The 21036-nt window shown below is 35.8% G+C and overlaps 1 protein-coding gene across 1 annotated transcript; it reads right to left on the bottom strand.

The window, feature by feature from the left end:
- Positions 1–450: 450 nt before the first annotated feature.
- On the bottom strand, positions 451–17965 carry LOC141284517 (ferroxidase HEPHL1-like). Its single transcript, XM_073817483.1, has 21 exons — positions 17717–17965; positions 16101–16345; positions 14809–15021; positions 14421–14609; positions 13486–13740; positions 12037–12205; positions 11472–11611; positions 10675–10806; positions 10344–10549; positions 9837–9987; positions 9500–9712; positions 9045–9255; positions 8556–8695; positions 8147–8275; positions 7919–8025; positions 7601–7826; positions 7361–7500; positions 6435–6591; positions 1737–1772; positions 1329–1364; positions 451–1215 (listed from the first exon to the last, which is right to left on the bottom strand). The coding sequence occupies exons 1-21, from the start codon at positions 17875–17877 to the stop codon at positions 1136–1138; spliced, it is 3336 nt and encodes a 1111-aa protein (XP_073673584.1). The 5' UTR covers positions 17878–17965; the 3' UTR covers positions 451–1135.
- Positions 17966–21036: the final 3071 nt, after the last annotated feature.

Here is a 21036-nt window from a genome sequence, read left to right on the forward strand (position 1 = left end):
ATCTTATAGGTAATTAAATCTAAAATATAAAGATAAATTATTTCTTTATCTTTCTCTGTGTGTATCTGTTTCACATTCTTGCTATTCTAGAGTAACCTTTCACTGATGTAACTCAGTATGCAATGTTCAGTTGATTTATAAAGCACATTTAAAACAACTTTTGTTGATATAAGTGCTGTATATAAAGGATAAACCTTACTATAGCATTTAAAAATGCACAGACCTAATTTCAACATTCGTATTGCATAGGCTTAACACAACAATAAAATCCAGTAAAATCACACATCATTAAAAGCATGGGAGATATTTAACAGATATTTAAATCCAGACACTGTAGAAGCAGTTCTGATAGAGATATATATATATATAGACAGACAGACAGATAGACAGACAGACAGACAGACAGACAGACAGACAGACAGACAGACAGACAGACAGACAGACAGACAGACAGACAGACAGACAGACAGACAGACAGACAGACAGACAGACAGACAGACAGACAGACAGACAGACAGACAGACAGATAGATAGATAGATAGATAGATAGATAGATAGATAGATAGATAGATAGATAGATAGATAGATAGATAGAGGGCTCTATCTCCTCTACATTTTAGTCTAGTTCTGGGAACCCTTAACATATGTGTAGTTTGAGATTTAAGTGATCTGACAGAATTGTGGACAGTAAGCAACTCTGAAAGATTTTGAGGAGTGAGACAATTTACAGCGTTGTCCACAAAAGATGGTAAGATAGGTGTAATATAAACCCATTTTGAACCAACTGAAGTCAATGTATAGATGAGACCGGCAAACCATAGTAAAGTGAGTTACAATAATTGAGACATGAAGAGATGAAAGGATGTTTTACAGTCTCAAAACTGTGTTTAACCGTCGCTAATCTACGAAGATGGTAAAAGCAGGAGCTCACATGACACCTGAAACCACTAGGGTTTTGGTACCACTGTATCTTGGGCCCGTCATCGCTGCTTGCAGATATATTCTATAACAGTTTCTCTCAAAAGCTGAGAGGTTTTCTTAACAGTGGGAATGCCAGATGAGGTAGTAGTGAGAGCATCAGTATCACAGCAATATATATCCATTCTGTTGGGCTCATGGTCACTTTGATCTTTTTTCAGTGTGATACAAAGTGTATTAGGACCAATCCAAGGAGACATGACATCACAGTAGATATGCTTCCAAAATGTCTGAAGACTGGGAGAAAATACACAAGACAATGTTTTTAAAACCAGTTTTAACATTGTATTTGAACATCAAATGAATTTCTAAGAACATAAACCATGCAGTAAAGATAAATGTTTATTTACCACTGTCTGGACTTTCCCCATCAATCTTCGATGAATCTGATGAGTAAAATACAAATAACAAAATGCATATAAATTCCTATAAATCTACCGATACTCATTTTACTGGGTTTAGTCATTCATCCTCTCTAAACAGTTGTTTACACTAAAAAAGGCATAATAATATCCCTAGGTGAAAGAGATTATTAATAACACAACAGAGAGTTGTAGTATCTCTATAGTACCATCTCTTATCTCATGTACATCTATATGTTTATCTGTCATGACAACTTTTGGAGATTTTAGCATGAACTGTAAAAAAAAGGGTGACAAATGTTTAACATTAATGGAAATAATGGTTAAAGATGGCTAAAAAAAAAGTCAATAACTGGCACATCAACAATGGTGCAGTGAATATAATTTTTTTTATACCTCCGTCTGGACTTGTCCCATCAATCCTTGAGGAGCCTGATGAGTAAAATACAAATAACAGGATGCATATAAATTCCTAGAAATCTACTGACATCTCTAAACAGTTGTTTAAACCAAAAAAGTAAAGGCATAATAATATCCCTAGGTGAAAGAGATTATTAGTAACACAACAGAGCTCAAAAAGAAAATACATGCATCATTTTTATAGGTGTCATGTTTTTTAATCTTCATGTATCAAACGTAGGCCATGCCCCTATAAAAAAAGGACCATGTGGAAAATAACGATTTAAGCTTAATGTTTTGGTATGCTCTCTCTCATTATTGCATGTATTGTTTCATTTGAATATATTTGAATGTTTGCAATACAAAAAAAAAAAAAAGTAAAGTATTTTTCATTCCAATAAGAGACAAACAAATTTAAATAAATAGACGGAGACACATTTTCGGCTAAGTAAAAAAATATAGGCTGAATATTGGCTAAATTTTGACATTTACTTTTGAAATTGATCTCAGATACAATTAATTTCATCTTTATTAGCTTTTAGATGTTTCTGCACTTTGACTGGAATCCACCTGTGGCAAACTGAATTCACTGAACTTGTCTAGAACTTTCCAGCAATCCTGAAGACCTTGATTAGCTGGTTCAGGTGTGTTTAAATGGAGTTGGACTAACTCTGCAATATAGCAGTCCTCCAAGAGCAGGATTGGACATCCTTGGTGTAACAACTGAAAATGCATATCAGAACAAAAACCAAGCTGCTAAAAGAACAACCTGCAGAGTTCAGAAACAGGATTGTGTGACGCAGATCTTTGGAAGGCTACATACAACATTCTGTTGGTATTATAATTCTTATAATAAAATAATTCTTAAACTGAATACATTTGGAACAACCAGGACTCTTCCTAGAACTGAGCATCGGGTAGAAGTACAATCTCTATAGTACCATCCAATATCGCATGTACATCTATATGTTAATCTGTCATGACAACTTTGGGAGATTTTAGCATGCACTGTAAAAAAACGGTGACAAATGTTTAACATTAATGGAAATAACGGTTAAAGGCTAAAAAAAGTCAATAACTGGCACCTCAACAATTGTGACAATGACAACATATTCAGATCAACAGATCAACTCTAAATGTCACAATAAAGCTTTTTGTTGATTGTTAAGATTCATGCCCTGACTTATAATGTTTGTGAATTAAAAAGACACAGCTCAAAATACTTTCTATATAATGTAAAAAAAAAAAAATCTGAACATCTGATTGTTGAAATATCACAAGAAGGTTAAAGGTTATGAAGAAGTACTATGTGGTGGTTGGTCATGTGAAATTTGTCCCGTGCATCCTCCATTATGGCTGGTTAGCTGACTTTTTTTCTCTCGCGGTAAGTCATGGTGACAGTCCTGCTGAGATTCATGTGCTGATTCATGATTTTTGTGAGTCAGAAAGACACAGCTCAAAATAACTGCATCTCAAAAAGTGTTTTATATAAAAAAAAAAAACGATCCGTAATGACAGCGTTTCCATTAACTGATGACATGCGATTAAACATAATGTTTTCCTTTCAAAATAAGTCATGTTGAGATTTATGTGCCGATTCTTGATGTCGGTAGGTTTATAGCACCACATTAGCCATTAGATTTAGGCCCCGTTTACACGAAGGGAAGACGCAGATATTTCCCTGCGGTTTGGCCTCTCATTTACACAAAAACCCTGATTTTTTCATAGAAAACGATTATTTCTAAAAACTCCGGCCAAAGTGGATAAATTTGAAAACGCCTTTTTCACGTTGTAGTGTGGACTGTGAAAACGGAGGCTTTTGAAAACGATGACGCATATTTATAGTCATGTGACGCATATTGTACCAATAGATATCTATGTTTACACCAGTAATTGTGCCTGTGCTATTCACTGTCACACTGCTGCTAAAGAGATTTACCTCGTACACTCTTCAAATTATGTCCTAAAATGATTTACTCACAGTTGCTGTCCTGCAAAACATGACGACAACTGCTTTTCAGATAAAATATGAATGAGCGCGATATAGACGCGTCAGTGGATGATGAGATATTTCCGTAAATTATCCCGCCAGAAGAATTGCGTGAAAACTTTTTACGTCTGTATAATTTTGGAGGCTTTATGCATGGCCAGTAAGGCAAATTTGTGTTTTCCTACGTTTCAGTGTGGATGAGAAACTTTTGGAAAACGCTTGGAAACACTAGTGTGGACGGAGAGCGTTTTCAAATGTATCCGGATTAATGTAAACGTAGCCTTAAAGGAACCGTATGTAGAATGTGGCCAAAACTGGTACTGCAATCACTCGCAAAATACTGTAGAACGGTGTATCCCCTCACCCCTGACTCGAGGTTGTCAGCTAAGCTGCAGGATTCAGCAGGAACGTAGGCTGCTACAAGGAGCTTCAGCCGTCTCCATCTTTCGACGTATTTCGGATTCATAACGAGGTCTTTTAGGTTTCGTAACATTATACATGTTTTATCTGACATGTTCGTAGATGCAGCTGTAACGCAGCTGTAACAGAGCTGGCAACCCGGATGACAAAACTCTACTGACTTTGTGATTGGTAGATAGCTGGAGGGTGGAGCCTCAGACCAAAACACAACATGAAAACATCAACATCAGTTGAGGGCTGCAACTTTCACTTTTAAATGACAATATCCTGGCCGGACCACTGTTGCCGGTGATATAAGTATTTGAAATGAACACGATTTCTAAATGTCTAGTGACATGTCAGGGCCATTTTATGATTTATGAACTGAAATAAATTTCTTACATACGGTTCCTTTAACTGAAAGAGTTTTATATATAGGATTTTTTGCCAAATTGTTGTTTCCATTGACCGTATTTTCAATTACCAGTTGCAGTTTGTGCAATTTGAAGGATAATGGAAACACAGCTCTAGTTATTGTTTATTGTCATTAGATGTGATTCTGTGGGACACACGGGAGAGATTTTTTTTTTTTTGTATATATTTTTACCAGTACATTTTCATGACTTTTAAGACAATATTAATGACCTGATGTTCCATTATTTTTACAATTATAATAAAAATCTGTTCAAATTAATCATAGCACATGTTAACTAAAATAAATTCCTATTAATACTACTTGTTTGCTTTCTATTTGTTTTAATAATACATACAAGCTGCAACTGGGCCGGACGTTACTCCACGCAGGGAACATATCATCACATCGCTGAATGTTGTAATTTGTTTAACCCAGGGGTTCTCAAACTTTTCCATTCCACAACCCACCTAGACAAGTATAATCTATTTCAAGACCCACCAAAATATTTGAGATAAAAAAAAAAAAAAAATCACAAAACAATTGACATTACTGTAAGCTTATTCTTAATTAAAAGTTTATTATGGGCGAAAGCATTTAAGAAAAATAACTATTTTTTAGTACAATTTCGCTACTAATATTTAAGTTTTAATTTCTTCATTTACAGATGTTAAGGAGTCTATGAAATATGTCTATTTTTTAGCAAAATGTGTGAAACAAAGCAGAACTCAAACAGTTTAGAGATTAAAACAATTGTGAAATAATTGTAAAAATAATAAACAGATGTGTCTGTTTAAATCATGTAGTGTTACAATTAACCAAGCATTTGTGCCCTGCTCACCCCATAAATTTGAATTGCTTTTTACAGACAGTTTCCTTATTGGTAGGTATCCAAATGCTTACGAAGGAACGAAAACAACAACCTCTTTATATCTCTTGGAAAGATACAGCTTCAAACAGACAATAGAAATGAACATACCTAATAGGGATTTTCCCACCGGTTAAACGGTGCGACAACACCGGTAATGCTGATATCACAGAGGGGAGGGGTTAGGGGGAAGTTCTTTAGAGTTTTCCCTCTTTTCCATGCTTTTAAATAGCTTGTAAATGCTCATGCTCATTTAAGTTTCACTTTTATTTTACCAGCAACTCAGTTTGATTGAATGGACAACAACAAAACAGTACAACAAACTTACTTATATTAAACACTGAATGATTAATTTATTAACAAAATGAATAAAATACACCATGGTATAGCCTAGTAATGAAACGATTGTTGTGGCTTAACAAAGTTCCTTTAAGACATTTCACTCTGTGGCCATCTTTGAAAACCCTCTCAGGCATGCAAGCCACGCATGAGGTGGTTTTTCAGGCAATGGCAACGTTTTTCCGCATTTACAGGTCACATTCAATTGAATATAGCCAAAATCCCACAAAAATCTGTTGCCATGACTTATCACAAGAGGAAAAAATTACTTTTCAGTCACATAACATCGGTTAAACGCCGTCAATTTGCAATACTTCTTAAACGACCTGACCTGAATTTCAGTCTAACAGTAGTATTCAGGTACAAAAATACACAGAAACTGAATAAACTTTAACAGGAACCAGCTCATCAAAATCTTCAGGATTATTACAAACTTCCATTCAGATGTTGAAGCAAGCTGAAGTGGAACTCTGCTAGACATTGGCCCTCTAGGAGCAGAATTGGACTCAGGCATGTCTGAGTTTGGAAGAATGATTTGACACGAACCAAACAACTTAAACTCTAAGGGCAAACGGACTCAGGTCCACATCATAAACTCTAATGTGAAAGCATCCTTATAATCTTGAAGGCTCTCTCTAGGCTAGGAGCTCCATAGGATTTTTTTAAAAAAACTTTTGAACTACTAACCTTTATGAACAGTGAAAAGCGTCTCCATGCCCGCGTGGATGTGGTCGGTCACATGGCAGTGAAGCAGCCACTGTCCAGGACTTCCTGCAGTCAGTTCAATGGTCTGAAATGTTCCTGGGAGCAGGTTGTATACACTAGCACGATGAGGATGATCCGTCTGAGGAACATAAAAAGAGAGTGTTTGAGAGACATTTTAACACTTAAGCTGTATTTATGCATAAGTGTGTTCCAGGAGTGGATCTACTGGGGTGGCATGGGATGAGAGAGACCACCTTAGTATTTAATATCCCAAAATATAACACAACATAAATGTGAGAAGTGTTTCCTAGAGTGCTTTCAGTAGCAGCGCTTCAATGCGATCTGGAAAAAAAAGCCTATGCCAGCAAAATAATAATTTTTAAAAAAGCTGAATGTTCATGCAGCATACCCAGTGTCTAATTCATAAACAAAGGAAAAGAAAAGAAAAGAAAAGAAAGAAATAAATAATCAATCAATTGTTAAGAAAAACATTATGGAAGCAGTTTAGAATGGAAACTATAATAACCGGGTAAGAATTGAATCTCAATGAATTATTTCTCCTAATTGTATATATAATGTTAATTATTATATGTATGTTGAGTATTTGTGTTTAACTAATCTTAGAAAAGTTGTTACTTGTATGAAAGCACATGTGGTAAATTTACTGGAAAAGACAATTCTTAATATGATACAGTGGCGACTGTAATCTTGGCGTGGATATTTGCATTTCATTTATTTTTAATTGTTTTAAACAGTAAAACATTTGTTTTGAGCTTCCTCTATAGAAATGCAACTGATTCACATATTAATGCATAAGAAATACGCATTGACACTTGTTTTGATGTTTAAACCCTCATTGTCCTCATGCCACCCCCTTTTGATCTGCTCTGGTGTGTTTATGCATTTACTCTGTAAATGAAGCTCTGAGCATGGAAATGCACAGTGTGCATGTCCACTTCATTCCCCAATCCTATCAAATACCACTCGGTCTTGTCATTTTCTGTCATATTTAACCCATGGAGGTTAGAATACAACTTTCCGTTAATACCTATGGAAGAGAAAGAAAGTTTAAGTTCTTCAAAAAAATAAAGGCACCATGTATTTCTCCAGTAAACTTGTAACACAGACAAAAACACACACAAAATTACCGTGCATTTTGTTGCTCTCCATAAAGTCCTCATCATATTTGTCAAATTTTTCTGGGTCTGTTTTGAGGTACGTTTTTATGTTTTCATCCAGGTAATGGGACCTGTTTTCATCAAACACCATAAAAAGGAGGGCAAACTCTTTATCAATATCTGTCCTACGTCTGTCGGTGTTCAGGGTGTTTTTGCGGCACACTATCAGTGGACCCACCAAACCGCTCATCAAGTCCTGAAGAACATTCACATAGTAGAGCTGTAAATCTATAATCACACTGTACAAACTCACATTATCAACTTCACTTATTGTTTTCATCTTTATACCTCAACTAAGCTGACAGAAGAGTAGTAGGCATATGTTATACAGTTTGGCTCTTTGGAACCCGGACCTGATCGTTTTGGAATGGTCCAGTTGTATGTCAGCACTTCACCTATTACACACATAACACATGGTATGCTTGTCAGTATACCATACAATCACTTCCTTAAAAAAAAAAAAAAATAAATAAAAAAAAAAAAAGACAATTTAGACAAATTTGTGTAATAACAAACCTGGTTGAACACCATTTTGATGGGTTTTACTGGTCTTCACTCCATGGGCATGAACAGAATATGGCCTGCTGGCTTTGTTTTTAAACACGACTTGAATCCTCTCACCAACCTCAGCTCTGATGATGGGTCCTGCAGATAAAATTAGTCATTATAGAATCACAAAAGCAAAGGTGAAGAGCCAAAGACCTGCTTTACCAATAGTGAATCATAATCTAACATTCATCTATCAATGTGAGATGCTTTATAATATTGTTACTAATTACACCTCTTGCATTTATGTTTGATTTTTGAGAAGCAGGTTTAGAAATGAATGAGAGCTACAACAAAATTTACAACTACATTTAGATTTACAACTAAATTGTAAGCTGTGTTTTCCAGTTCCACACTTCCAAAGTCAGTTGTGCCATACCCATTATTTCCAAGTGTTCTTCCTCTGTAATCCTGGGTTTCCTTTTGGTAAATGATTCATCTGTGTATTCACGAAACACCACCTTCTTATATTTAGCACCAATCCGATTTTCTGATTGTTCGAGGTAAATTCTTGCAGGGCTAAGTACGGCAGGAAAGAAAAAGAAAATAAAAAGGAGAGAAAAGGTATCTAAATGTGTATGTTTTCTGAAAATCTTAAGATAACAATAAATAGGTAAAACAGTGTGGCTCACTTTGTGTTAAATAGTGGGTCTCAAGCACAAGACTTGACTCCTCTCAGCCCTGCAAAGTTTAACTCCAACTTGACTCAAAACACCTCCTGGGGAGTTTCTAGTATGCTTATTAAGAGCTTGATTAATTGGTTCAGGTGTGTCTAACTGGGGTTAGAGCTAAACTTTGCAGGACACCGGCCCTCCAACCCCTGCTAAAGACTGTGTGCACACATATGCTTATAAGTTTGTGTGTATACCTGTCCTTCAGTGTAGTTTTGTGTTTCTCTAATTCCCATGTGCGGTCTGGGGCATAATTCCACTCAACTTCCTCTGCTGCTATGTAGTACCGGACTGGGGAGCTGAAATGTTCTGGTTCAGGAGTCTTTGCTGAACAGGACTTGACTTTGTAATGCTGACGCATACCAGCTTCGTAGTGATCACCCGTAAGACAGCTCAGCTCAAACTGGCCTGAGGTGGAAGAGCATACTGATGAGTAAATTTACAAAAACATTTTTCATACATTATACATTTTATACCTAGCAACTGTATATAAAAGCAGAAAACTGGCAAAATCTTCTCTTATTTTGGTAAACCATTGTTAAATCCTACACCCCCTTTGACTCCAATGGGTAGCAATTCCCATAATATTTTAGATTATAATGTAGCCGATTAAAAAAATACATATCCCTGGTGTTAAATTGTTGTGACTTACCATTAATGTCAGGCATCATGGTAACAGTTACTGTGGTATGTGGCGAGACACTGAGAGTGTCACGGTTCATCCCGTCTCGTTGAAACGTGTTGCCCTCGAAATAGACCCCATGGATATCCACCTCAGTGCCCAAACCAAGTATGTGCCACATAGCATGTTCCCCGTTACACAAGTCCAGACCAGGCAGGTTTCCATACATGTATCCATTCACAGCTGAAAAAAACACAAACACACTTAATAAGAATTCGGTCAAACCATATATTTGTGTATTTACAAAGTGTGGATGTAAATGCATATGATTGTGTGATTAAACACACACAAACACATATATGCATACCGTGCATCTTATTGCTCTCCTGAAACTCTTCTTCCGCTGGTTCTGATTCACTGCTGCCAAACTTTTTAACATTCTCTTCCAGATACCAGCTTTTATTCTCATCCATCACAGAGAACAGCAGAAAAAACTCATGCTGAATTTTGTTGGCATACTTAAGAGACATCACACACACAAACAAAACAAATAAGCCATTATATTCATAGTCATACATTTTTTAAAGTTCCCATACATAGCTTTGCTGTGCAAATTCGTGTATGACTTTCTGCTTAAACTAATGCTGAAAACAAGTAATTTGTCTAACGACAGTGCATTCTTCAAACAATCAACTCTGAAGAAATAAATGATCAAAGGTTTTATTTTTCTTTAGTTTATGTTAGTTTATTATTATCTAGATCTAAACTTGTATAGCCCCAGCTAAGTGACTGCTCAATTTAGGATAGAATTTAGGATTTGCAAACCTGTTATCCATTAATATAAAACAGCTCATAAAAAAATGTAAGTTGTTACCTGATGGCCACTTCCATCAAGAACACCTTTCTTGCACACTTGTATGGGCCCAAATAAACCCGAGTTAGTGTCCCGAACAGGATCAACGGCAGAATAGTACAAGTATGAAAGACAAGCAGGATCACTGCTGGAGGGACCTTCAATTACTCTCCAACGATAGATGAACTTTTCATCAGGAGCCACAGAGGCTCCAGATTTCTGAGTACCTGCAGAGGAGACAAGCCAAACATTTTTTATTTTTATTTTTTATGAATGCTTACTACTTTACCCTGTTTAGACTAAAGGTATATGTTTATATCTGTGTGTCTAGCTGTAGCTGTATATGACTTACCATCCTGATACTTCGCTCCGTCATAGGCCTTCTCATAATGTAAACCATGTGGCTGAATGCTGTATTCACGTGAAGCTCTGTTCAGGAATGCCACAATGATAACATCACCAGTCTCTGCTTTGATGACAGGACCTGGAGAGAGAGAGAGAGAGAGAGAGAGAGAGAGGAGGAAGTGCAGAGAAAATCGATCATTTAAACTACTTGAATAAAACTGAAAAGCATTCATACATCACAGCATGATATTACCACTAAGGCACATTACTACACTTCTTACTCAGAAACTTTAAAGTTGGCAGGAAATCAAAATGAACTAGGGATGCACCGATCCGTATCGGCCGATCACTTGCGCGTTTTGTCAGTAAAGCCGGTTCTGTAATCAGCGGTAAATGCCATCAGGTGCGTGAGCCGTATATACTACACACAGCCGTTGTTCACTGACGAGCTGCGCACTTTCACACTGATAATGAACATGGATTTGCGCAGCTCGTTCGGTAAACAACGGCTGTGTGTAGTATATACGGCTCAACGTGAAATCACGCACCTGATGGCATTTACCGCTGATTACAGAACCGGCTTTACTGACAAAACGCGCAAGCATGATCGGCCGATTCGTATCGGTGCATCCCTAAAATGAACCATATTTTTCTTTATGCATGTTACTGATATGAATGGACTCCTGTGAAACGACTGAATGCTCTTTGCACCTTTTAAGCACATTTTGTTTCATACCAACTTTAAAATATTAACAAAGACATATTAGCTTTCATAAACATGTAAGACACAAGTGAGGATTTTACCCAGAATTCCAAGATGCTCATCTGAGCCCGCAACATGTGTTTTGGTAGTAAATGTATCGTCAGTGTACGAAATATATCTGGCCTTCAGGTATTTTCCACCCAGCTTACCACCATCACGACTAAAGTAGGATTCAGAGTCACTGCAGGAAAATAAAGACATTAACTTGTAAACTCCAATACAATGACGACATTAACAGGCAGATTATAAATAAAAAATAAAAGTACATTTAAAGTATGAATAAGAGATTATACCAGACCTGCAGCAGCAATTACAGTATATGTGAAAATAACATATATTTTTTCTCATTTATCGTTAATTTTTAAAAATATATTTACAGTTGTTTTCTACTGCTTATTTCTTTTTTCAGACATTGTCTGTATATTAATAAATAGTGGCAAAAGTTTATCCAATCTGCATTTATTCAATAACATTTACAAGCAAAGCGTAAGTCTGAGCACCACCGATAAGGGCTTTCAGAATCCCTCAGTAATTTCACATTAGCTCTTCTAGCAGGTTTTAAGTTACTCAATTATGCATTAAAACATCTCCAAATCTGAGTTTTACCTGTCAGGTGTAGTAAGGTTCACATCTGTCATGTAGTTCATTCCTGAAGGGGCGTAGTCCCAAACCATCTCCTCAGCAGCGATGTAGAAACGCCTCTCTTTACCAGGGGCTTCTGTTGAAGAGGACGAGGACCCACAGGCTGAGACCTCATAGAAACTCTGCATACCTGCTGCTCACAAGAACAGAGAGAGATTCAGATATTGTTAAATCATAATTTTAGTTGCTTCCCTTAACCTTTTAACTTTCGCCTCTTAAAGGAATGCTTAAATTCTTATTAGTAGACATCTAAATAAGGGCCTCATGCACTTTTTTTTTCAATTTATGTTTTTTATAAAACTCTACCATACGGTTGAGATGTCAGTCCATGGAAAAGGTCATTTTAAATTCAGAGAACTATTTCATGAGTTATTTCGCAATAATAAACATTCCTTTAACTTTATTAGTCTCTTGGATACATCTCCCAACCTTCAGAGTCCACAAAGTAAAAAAAAAAATAATAATTTTTAAGTGGCTGTATAATATATATAGCAGTATGGCAATGTATATGCTATACAATGTTTTTTATTGACATTTTTTGATGGTCACGCATGATTTGAATAATTATTATAAAAATTATAAAAATTTCTGCATTTCTCATATTTTTTTCCTATATTTCTTTTCTTTACCCTCTACCCTATTCACAACAACTTTATGATTGCATCCATACTTCCTGTCACAACCCTGTGTTCCTGTGTTTCCTGAGTTTCCTGTGCTTCCCCGTTGGATTTATTAAATACTGTTCGTTTTACTACGTCGTTGTTCATCTGTTCCTGCCTGAAACCTGACACTTCCTTGATTGCTTGTTTGACCCTATTATCTGATGACTGACCAGCACCAATCTCCCTTCTCTGTGACTGACTTTAGTTTGTAAACTGCTGCCGTCACTTGAAAACTGGAAATTCCCATCCCTCCATGGAAACAGCAGACACAGAGATGGGGCAGTATATGTGGAGACATTGCTCCCTCATCTCTTCCTTTTGATTGATTTTTTCCCTATAAATCTTGGCTCAACCGTACGGAAGAGATATCAGTTAAAGGGTTAAGAAGAGCAAACTTAGTTTAAGTAAACCCAAATAAAACATTTTAAGCAGAGCTAATTGGTCCTTTTGAACAACCATGAATTTAATTACTGATAAAGACAAGAGTTAAAGCTCTGAAAATGAATGAAATTTAGAATAATGGAAATTATCCTGACAAGTTACATTTATGGATTCAAATTGTTGTTATGACATAATAATAAATGTATTTTTAATTGTAGGAATTACAATGAGCGTAAAACATGAACTCTTTACCAAGGTTACAAATCAAAAATGAAAGTGATTGTACACTGATTACAGACAAAAACTGTTTAAAAAGAAAATGTAGGCTTCACACAAAGATGACAGAGATAATTGCTCAGTGAATAGCTACCTTGTATATGATCATTGACTTGGCAGCTTAACAACCATTTTCCTTCTGTTCTGGGGATCATTGTTGCAGTGACGGAAGTGGCAGGAAATAGACTGAGAACATCTGTGCGGTGCATGCGATCGATCAGGGTGTGTCCATGGAAATAAGCCGAATGAACGTCCCCCTCATTACCAATGCCGAAAAGATGCCAAGACACAGGACGTCCGACACACACTTTCGGTGCAGGCAAATTTCCATAAACATATCCATTGATTGCTAATGGGGAAAGATAAGAACAAACTGAACAAGTAACACTGAGAAATAGAGGACATAAAATAATATGAGTTTAATAATTAGATATATATACACATTTGAAAAAATACATTATTCATTTAAATAATACATTTTCAATCGTAGAAATTAAAACCACGAATAACCGTGAATGTAGAGAACTTTGGATATCAAAAGGAAAACTAAACATTTCTGAATGCCTTTGTTCCAAAGTGAAACTGATAGAGGAAGGTACTTTCCATCAATGTATGCAAAAATCAGTCATGTGTCTTCAGCTACAAATCATACAATGAAAATATATGGTCTTACTTTTTAAAAATGTAAATTACTGTAGCTGTAGCAAAGATACAGTTTTGAAAGTTTTGATTCAGTAGTCAGTACCAAATCCAGTGAAATTTAACAATTTCAATCCTAAAGATACAAAAGATTACTATTAATCACTTCTTTGCTAGTAAGCACTTACTTAACTGCTGCAATGCTACGTAAGCTGCTTTGAACAGAAGTGTATAGAATATTTTAATAAGCTTTGAAACAAAAGTTTTATTGTTGAAATAAAAGTTAATTATTTCTATGATCAAAAACAACATTCCTCATTAGAACACAAGGAGCAACAGCCCGATTTCTATGCATGAATTAATGAAAGTTTAAGACATCCAGAGACTTACAGTGCATGAGGTTAGACTCTCTAAAATCCTCATCTACGCTATTCATTAGTTCTTTTGTTGCCTCTGGTTCAGAGCAGAACCTCTCAATATTCTCCTCCAAGTACCAGCTCAAGTTCTCATCCACCACACTGAACATCAAAATGAAATCTTCATCCACATCAGTGCGCTTTTGGGTAGAATCCAGAGTGCCTAAGAGAAAGAAAAAGAAAAAGAAAGAAAATATTAGAAAAAGACTAATACGGGTAAAAATAATCAGAATTAGGAGGAAGAAGTTCCTAATGCTGAGAAGTAGTTGGTACTGTGAGATATTCTACAATCTTCTGTGCTCATGTAAGCTAAATTTATTCTACACAATGACAGTTTATTAGGGCTTGTATGTGGACCTTACCTTGTTTGCAGGTGAGCAGAGCTCCTATAAGCCCTGATGCAATGTCTTTTGGTGCATCTCTATGCGAATGGTAAATCCAGGTGAGACAGCTGGCATCTGCTTCAGTAGGAGCATACTCTGGTTTGACATGCCAGGTGTATGTGTAGCTCTCACCTGGAGCCACTGCATCATCTTTCTTATCAAGACCACTGGTGCCATCTGGATACAACGCTCCTGAAATACAGAGTAAGGAATTCAGGTAAAAGCAAAAGAGCTTGTCCAGTCTAATGCTCAAGATTCATATCGTAATTTGACCAATTGTAATACATCTAGGACTCAATCATCAGGGGAATCACTGCATCATGGAATACTGGATTTTCCTTATTCTTTTAGTATAAAATTAGTATAAAATAAACATCCTTTCTCCCAAGTCCACCCATTTTTATGGAAGCTAAACTCATTGGAAAATTCTCACAGTACTGTAATCACAAGCATGACTAACTTATGTTCACACAATAATACTATTCAGTAACTTGACCTGTGATGGTGTAGCAGCTGGATGTAGACACTGTAAAGTTATAATTAACCTATTCTTCAGGGGAGAAACTGCAGGCAAAAACACCCGTTTCATGGACCTGTTAAGTTTGAGATTTGGGGCTTTTTGGTTTTTCAAGTGTTGTAAATATGTAACTAAATATGCTAGGGGATATCCAAAAGACACTGTTAAGTGTTTTTTTTTTTTTTATAGCATTTGATCTATTTTTGTCAATAGATTTCAACTACAATACATTTTTAAAGGTAATTTTCTCAAAATGATTTTTCTCCTATATAAATCTCCACTTCAGTAGCATTTACACACAACAAACTTTACATTTTTATTCCTGTCTATATCCTGAAGGTTTTTACAGAAGGATTTGCTCATATATCATTTGCTTGATTTTATACATCATTTTATTTCCCCCAAAATTGTGAAAATATATTGTTTTCTGTCTGTTCTAAGTATTTTCTGAATTAAGGACTGATAGAAATGAAATAAAAATGAGTATATTTCATTAAATAATGCCTCATTTGTATATTTAAACCTGACATTTTAGAAAACTTGCAATTATCAATGTAATCAATCAACCGGGCAATTGGTAAGTAAGGCTATATCTATTACTTAAAGAATTTTATAAACTCAAAAAATCTTGCAGAAAGTTGAAACAAGATGTTGTACCAAGGCTTTCCAAAACAGTTAATTTAACCGTTGATTTATTTAATTAATGTGGAAAAAATAAATAAAGGAACTGATAAAGAGATTTTGTATATCCAACCTTCTGAATTCTTCTCATAGAACACTCCATGAGGGTGGAGAGAATAAGGTCTGCTTGCAAAGTTCTTCAGGTGCACCACAATGACATCACCGACCTCAGCCCGCAAAATGGGTCCGAGGAAGCCCAGCCACTTAGGTTTGGGTATCTCTTGGGAATAAAACTCATCTGTGTACTGCCTGTACAGTGCCTTTTTATAAATACTCCCAATCCTGGTAAGGCCTTTCGACAGATAAACCGATGCAAATCTGTTAAAGGAAGGAGAGAAATTCATCGTAATAATCAAATAATCACTGCGGTCACGCCATCTCCGCTAAAATATAGATTGCGCGCCTTCATGGATATTTACGGTAACAAACACTTCCGACCTAATGCAGCGCATTTCAGGTTATTAACTACTTTTAATAACTGCATACCAAAGTCAGGACCAATGCTATTATCTATCTGTCTATCTCCATCTCACAAATCAAAATACTACTATTAATCTGACGTGTAAAAAAAAAATCATATAAATATGAAATTAAATTGTTTTCTGAAAACTCCAAAACATTATTGTTCTGCATCTCTCCAAGTACCACTGACATAATTTTCATGTTGTTTTACTGTATCATTTTTTAATAATTGCATACCAAAGTAAAGACAAATGCTAATTACATTTCTATACATAAAAAAAAAAAAAAACCATAAACATACGGAATCAAATTGTTTTCTGAAAACTCCAACAGATTCTTGTTCTGCATCTCCTTAAGTACCACTGTGGTGATTTTCAAGTTGTTTTACTGTAACATTTTTAAATAATTCCATACTAAAGTCAAGATAAATGCTATTTTTTATTCTTGTATAGACATTTTTACATTTCATAAAAATATAAAATAAAATTGTTTTCTGCAAATTCCTCCATAATCTTGTTCTGCAAATATATATATATCAGTATAACAGTATAACAGTAAAACTGCATGAACATTTGATTTCATGTTTTTATTTATATTTCATATTTGATTATATATTTGTATTATTTTAATAAACATGTCTATATAGAGAAATATTCAATAGTATTTTTCCTTACTTTAGCATGCAATTATTAAAAAATGATACAGTAAAACAACATGAAAGTTATGTCAGTGGTACTTGGAGAGATGCAGAACAATAATGTTTTGGAGTTTTCAGAAAGCAATTTGATTTCATATTTTTATGATTTTTTACACATGTCAGATTAATAGTAGTATTTTGATTTGGGAGATGGAGATAGACAGATAGATAATAGCATTGGTCCTGACTTTGGTATGCAGTTATTAAAAGTAGTTAATAACCTGAAATGCGCCGCATTAGGTCGGAAGTGTTTGTTACCGTGTTATCCATGTAGGCGCGCAATCTGTATTTTAGCGGAGATGGCGTGACCGCACTTTTACGAAGCGCAGATGGTGTGACCACAGTAAATAACAGAATCAGCTTACTTATAAGAGTGTTAGCCTAACACCACGCACTTACAAGAAGCTGTATCCACATATAAAAAAAAATAGTACTTTGATTTTTGCCTAGTAGCCTATTAAACTAAAATAAATAGCCTCGGGTAATGTAAAATTTAACCTGTTACTGTAAAAATAAATGTCATTACTTACTCATCTTGCTCAATGCTTCGGTTATTGATAAGGTTTCTGCCAGTCGGTGCGTAATTCCAGTCTTCCTCTTGTATGCCAATGTAATATGTCCTCTGGAGACATTCGGCCCGCTGTAACGCGATTATGACCGTCATAAAAGCGCACAGCACAGACTTCATCATATATAGCCTATAAATGAACAAAACCAACACGTATAACCGATATCTGATCTGGAGTCAAGAAAAAAACTCACGTAATGCCACTTCTCACTCCAACTATAGGCTTTGACAAAGGAAAATCCCTGTTTGTGTGGTTACACTGATATCGAAAGTAAAACCTAAACCTGCAATATTCCGCGGGTGTTCCTGATTCCCTAAGAACCGGTTTCACAGCTATACATTTGTATTGCTCTGGGAATGTTTTCAGCAGCAAGCTTTATTTTAGTTCCCAGAATATTTTCCTAAAAGGTAGGATAACATTGTCTAAAAACAAATGTTTATAGATAACGTTATTAGAACATTATCTTCTAACATTCTAATAAAGCTTCTCATCACACTAGATGTTTGTTTGAAAAGTGAAAACCCAACCTTTGTTTGATGTCAAGCTCCGGCATCATTAAATATCTCTAAAAACAGCATTACCAGCTTCTCTTATTATAAACCAGATTGAATTATTTCTGTCATACATTTACACAGGTTTTTAAACAGAGGTTTAGATGTTGATGTCTGTTTGATAGTAATAGTTTGGGTTGATCTCAACGTTATGGTGATAAACGTTAGCTTTAGATGGGCTATTTGACTCTGGACTCAGTGTTTATCTCTGGAACTGTTTGATATGGCAAAAGCAACAAGAATGTGGTCAGATGATGTTGGCTACATGCTGATGTTAATGATATATCATCTCATCTAGAGTCCAGTTTATGTTATTAATTTAGTAATGCATTGATCGCCATTCTAATGTTGTTACATTTCTGTGTGGAAAAAACCTTTCACAGGGTCCACTTCTAAAAATAAAGGTGCTTCAAAAGGTTCTTCACAGCGATGACAGAAGAACCATTTTTGGTTCCACAAAGAACCACTTAGTCAAAATCTCTTTCTTACCTTTTTATAATTTGAAGAACATTCTTTTGCCACAAAGAACCTTTTGTGAAACAGAAAGGTTCTTCAGATGTTTAAGGTCCTTAATGGAACCATTCAAACAAAAAAGGTTCTTCTATGGCATTGGGAAGCACCTTTGTTTTTAAGAGTGCTTTTAAGAAGGTTAATTAGAAGTTTATGTGTGTTGTTGATTTTCTTGTCTAGAACAGTTGAAAAGAAGGTCTGTCTAGCAGCATGAAGTTATATATTGTAAGTGTTAAGACATTCTTTGTAGATGTTATAATGGATTTCTAGCTTTGCTTTCCACCATAAAAGTTCTGCTTTTCAGCATTTTCTTCTCATGCATTGCACTGCATTTGTGTTTCTCCATTACTTGCCAGTGATTTTCCTGATCTTATAGGAGTAATTTTAGCAATTGCTGTTTAAATTTTAATACTAAACTTGTTAATGACAACATCAACAGAGTGGTACAGTAGAGATAGCATTTATAACAAAACACTATTGTTCATTTATGTACCATTTTTTGATTGTGGCATCTGGCTTCAGTGATGTTGACCAATGACATTTCAAACAACTTTATAACAAAGCTTGTGATATTTAGTTCACGATTGTTGGGCAGATCCTTCCCAAAAACGCTCAGAATAGTTCAAACGTTTTTGGCAGTAGTATTATTAGAGTTACCTATGTTTATATTAAAGTTACCAGCAATGACAAAAACATTTAAATTGGGTGGTAGTTGCAGACAGAAGCTCTGTAAAGTCCTCAAAAATCTTAGTGGCCTGTAAATAATTAGAAATAAAACACCTGATGTGCCGTTCAACACAATACCAAGATTAAAAAGATAAGACATTTCTAAGGGATATTTGTTACGCACACACTCAGAAAAGCTGATTCGTTTAAAATGGTCATCTAGTCATATTTCTTTTAAAAACAAAGTCTAAACTGTTTGTAGAGATAAGATCATTGACTAAACATGATTTGTCCGTAAGTGAACAAATGTTTAAAATAGTACTTGTTTTCATCTTCACAGCAATGCTGCGGTGACATTTAACAGGTAGCAGATACGTTTGTTTGATTTGCACAAGGTTTTGTCTGTCCTTTAATGATCAAAACACACATAGGAAGCTGTGTTCCTGCTTACTCTGGAAAGCTATGTGAACGTCAGTGCTGTTGGGTGGGGACCTCACCACATCATTGTGAGCTGTCATCTCCAAAACTCAGAAGTTTGTTGTTTTTTCCACAACTGAAACAGATGAAGAACAGGTTCAGAGCTTGCCGCTTAGGAAGGGGACAATAATAATAATAACAATAAAAAAAAGCGTCCTGAGTCCCAGCAGTCTAACAGTGTAACGTTTGAGATCAAATCCAAGTAGGCGGACTTAACTGTTCACAGCAGCTGCTGAGTGTGAATTCCAGAACGATGCTTTAGATGACAGTCAAGTGTGAGATAAGATGCAAGGAGCTAAACTCAGAACATAAACCTGCTCTTGTAGTTCTTCTTTTAGACATATATCTTTTCCCTAGCTTCTTTTTTAACCTGAGAATAATGCTGGACTCTTTATAGTATACTTTGTGAACACATTTCCTCAAACAGACATTCAGCAATGAAGTCTGTAAATCCCTCTGGGAGTCTGGTTTGTCTCTGTGTTCGCATTTGTGGAGCAACACCATCACCTAGTGGCCCACCCTGGACTGGCATTTTATCAGGAATGATTTGTTCAGTATTGTTGACTGGTTCTGTCTCTGATTGGTTTTGTTGTTATTTGCACTCTCACTGAAGAATTTCTGAAGAACGGGGTGTTTCTTTTATATTGTGCTCCACTTGGGTTTTTGGTGGTCACAACATTTCCCCCCTGTAGACACAATGTGGAATTTGGTTTGGAAATGTTTGGTTTTTGAAATGAGTTTTCAGTTCAGTTCAGTTTTCAGTCTGTTTTTACTTGTCTCACTAGAACCTGGTCTTAAATCTCAAGATGTGAATCTCTTGCTCAGCGGTGATCAGTGTAAAGCTTTGCTCTACCTTTTTGATTAGCATCTTGATCATTATGTGGCATGGTAAAATCTGGCAGCTTTGCCTTGATTTTCTTATTGAATCAGGGATTTTCACAGGAGTATTGTGCTCAGTAGACCTGTACATGACCTGTGGGGCTCCTGTTTCCACTTCCTTCTGCTTATTCATATACATGACCCTTTCTGACTCTCCACCTCCCCATTTGCCTGTGCCAATGGTTATGTGTCTGCTTT

This window comes from Garra rufa, chromosome 14 (assembly GCF_049309525.1).
Source record: "Garra rufa chromosome 14, GarRuf1.0, whole genome shotgun sequence".
NCBI lineage: Eukaryota > Metazoa > Chordata > Actinopteri > Cypriniformes > Cyprinidae > Garra > Garra rufa.

Coding starts and splice junctions, on each gene's coding strand:
- LOC141284517 (XM_073817483.1), bottom strand. CDS start 17,877: ATGATGAAGTCTGTGCTGTGCGCTTTTATGACGGTCATAATCGCGTTA. Junction 8,276..8,555: donor AGAACACTTGGAAATAATGG/GTATGGCACAAC, acceptor TTTTATCTGCAG/GACCCATCATCAGAGCTGAG. Junction 6,592..7,360: donor CTCAGAGCTTCATTTACAGA/GTAAATGCATAA, acceptor TATGTTCCTCAG/ACGGATCATCCTCATCGTGC.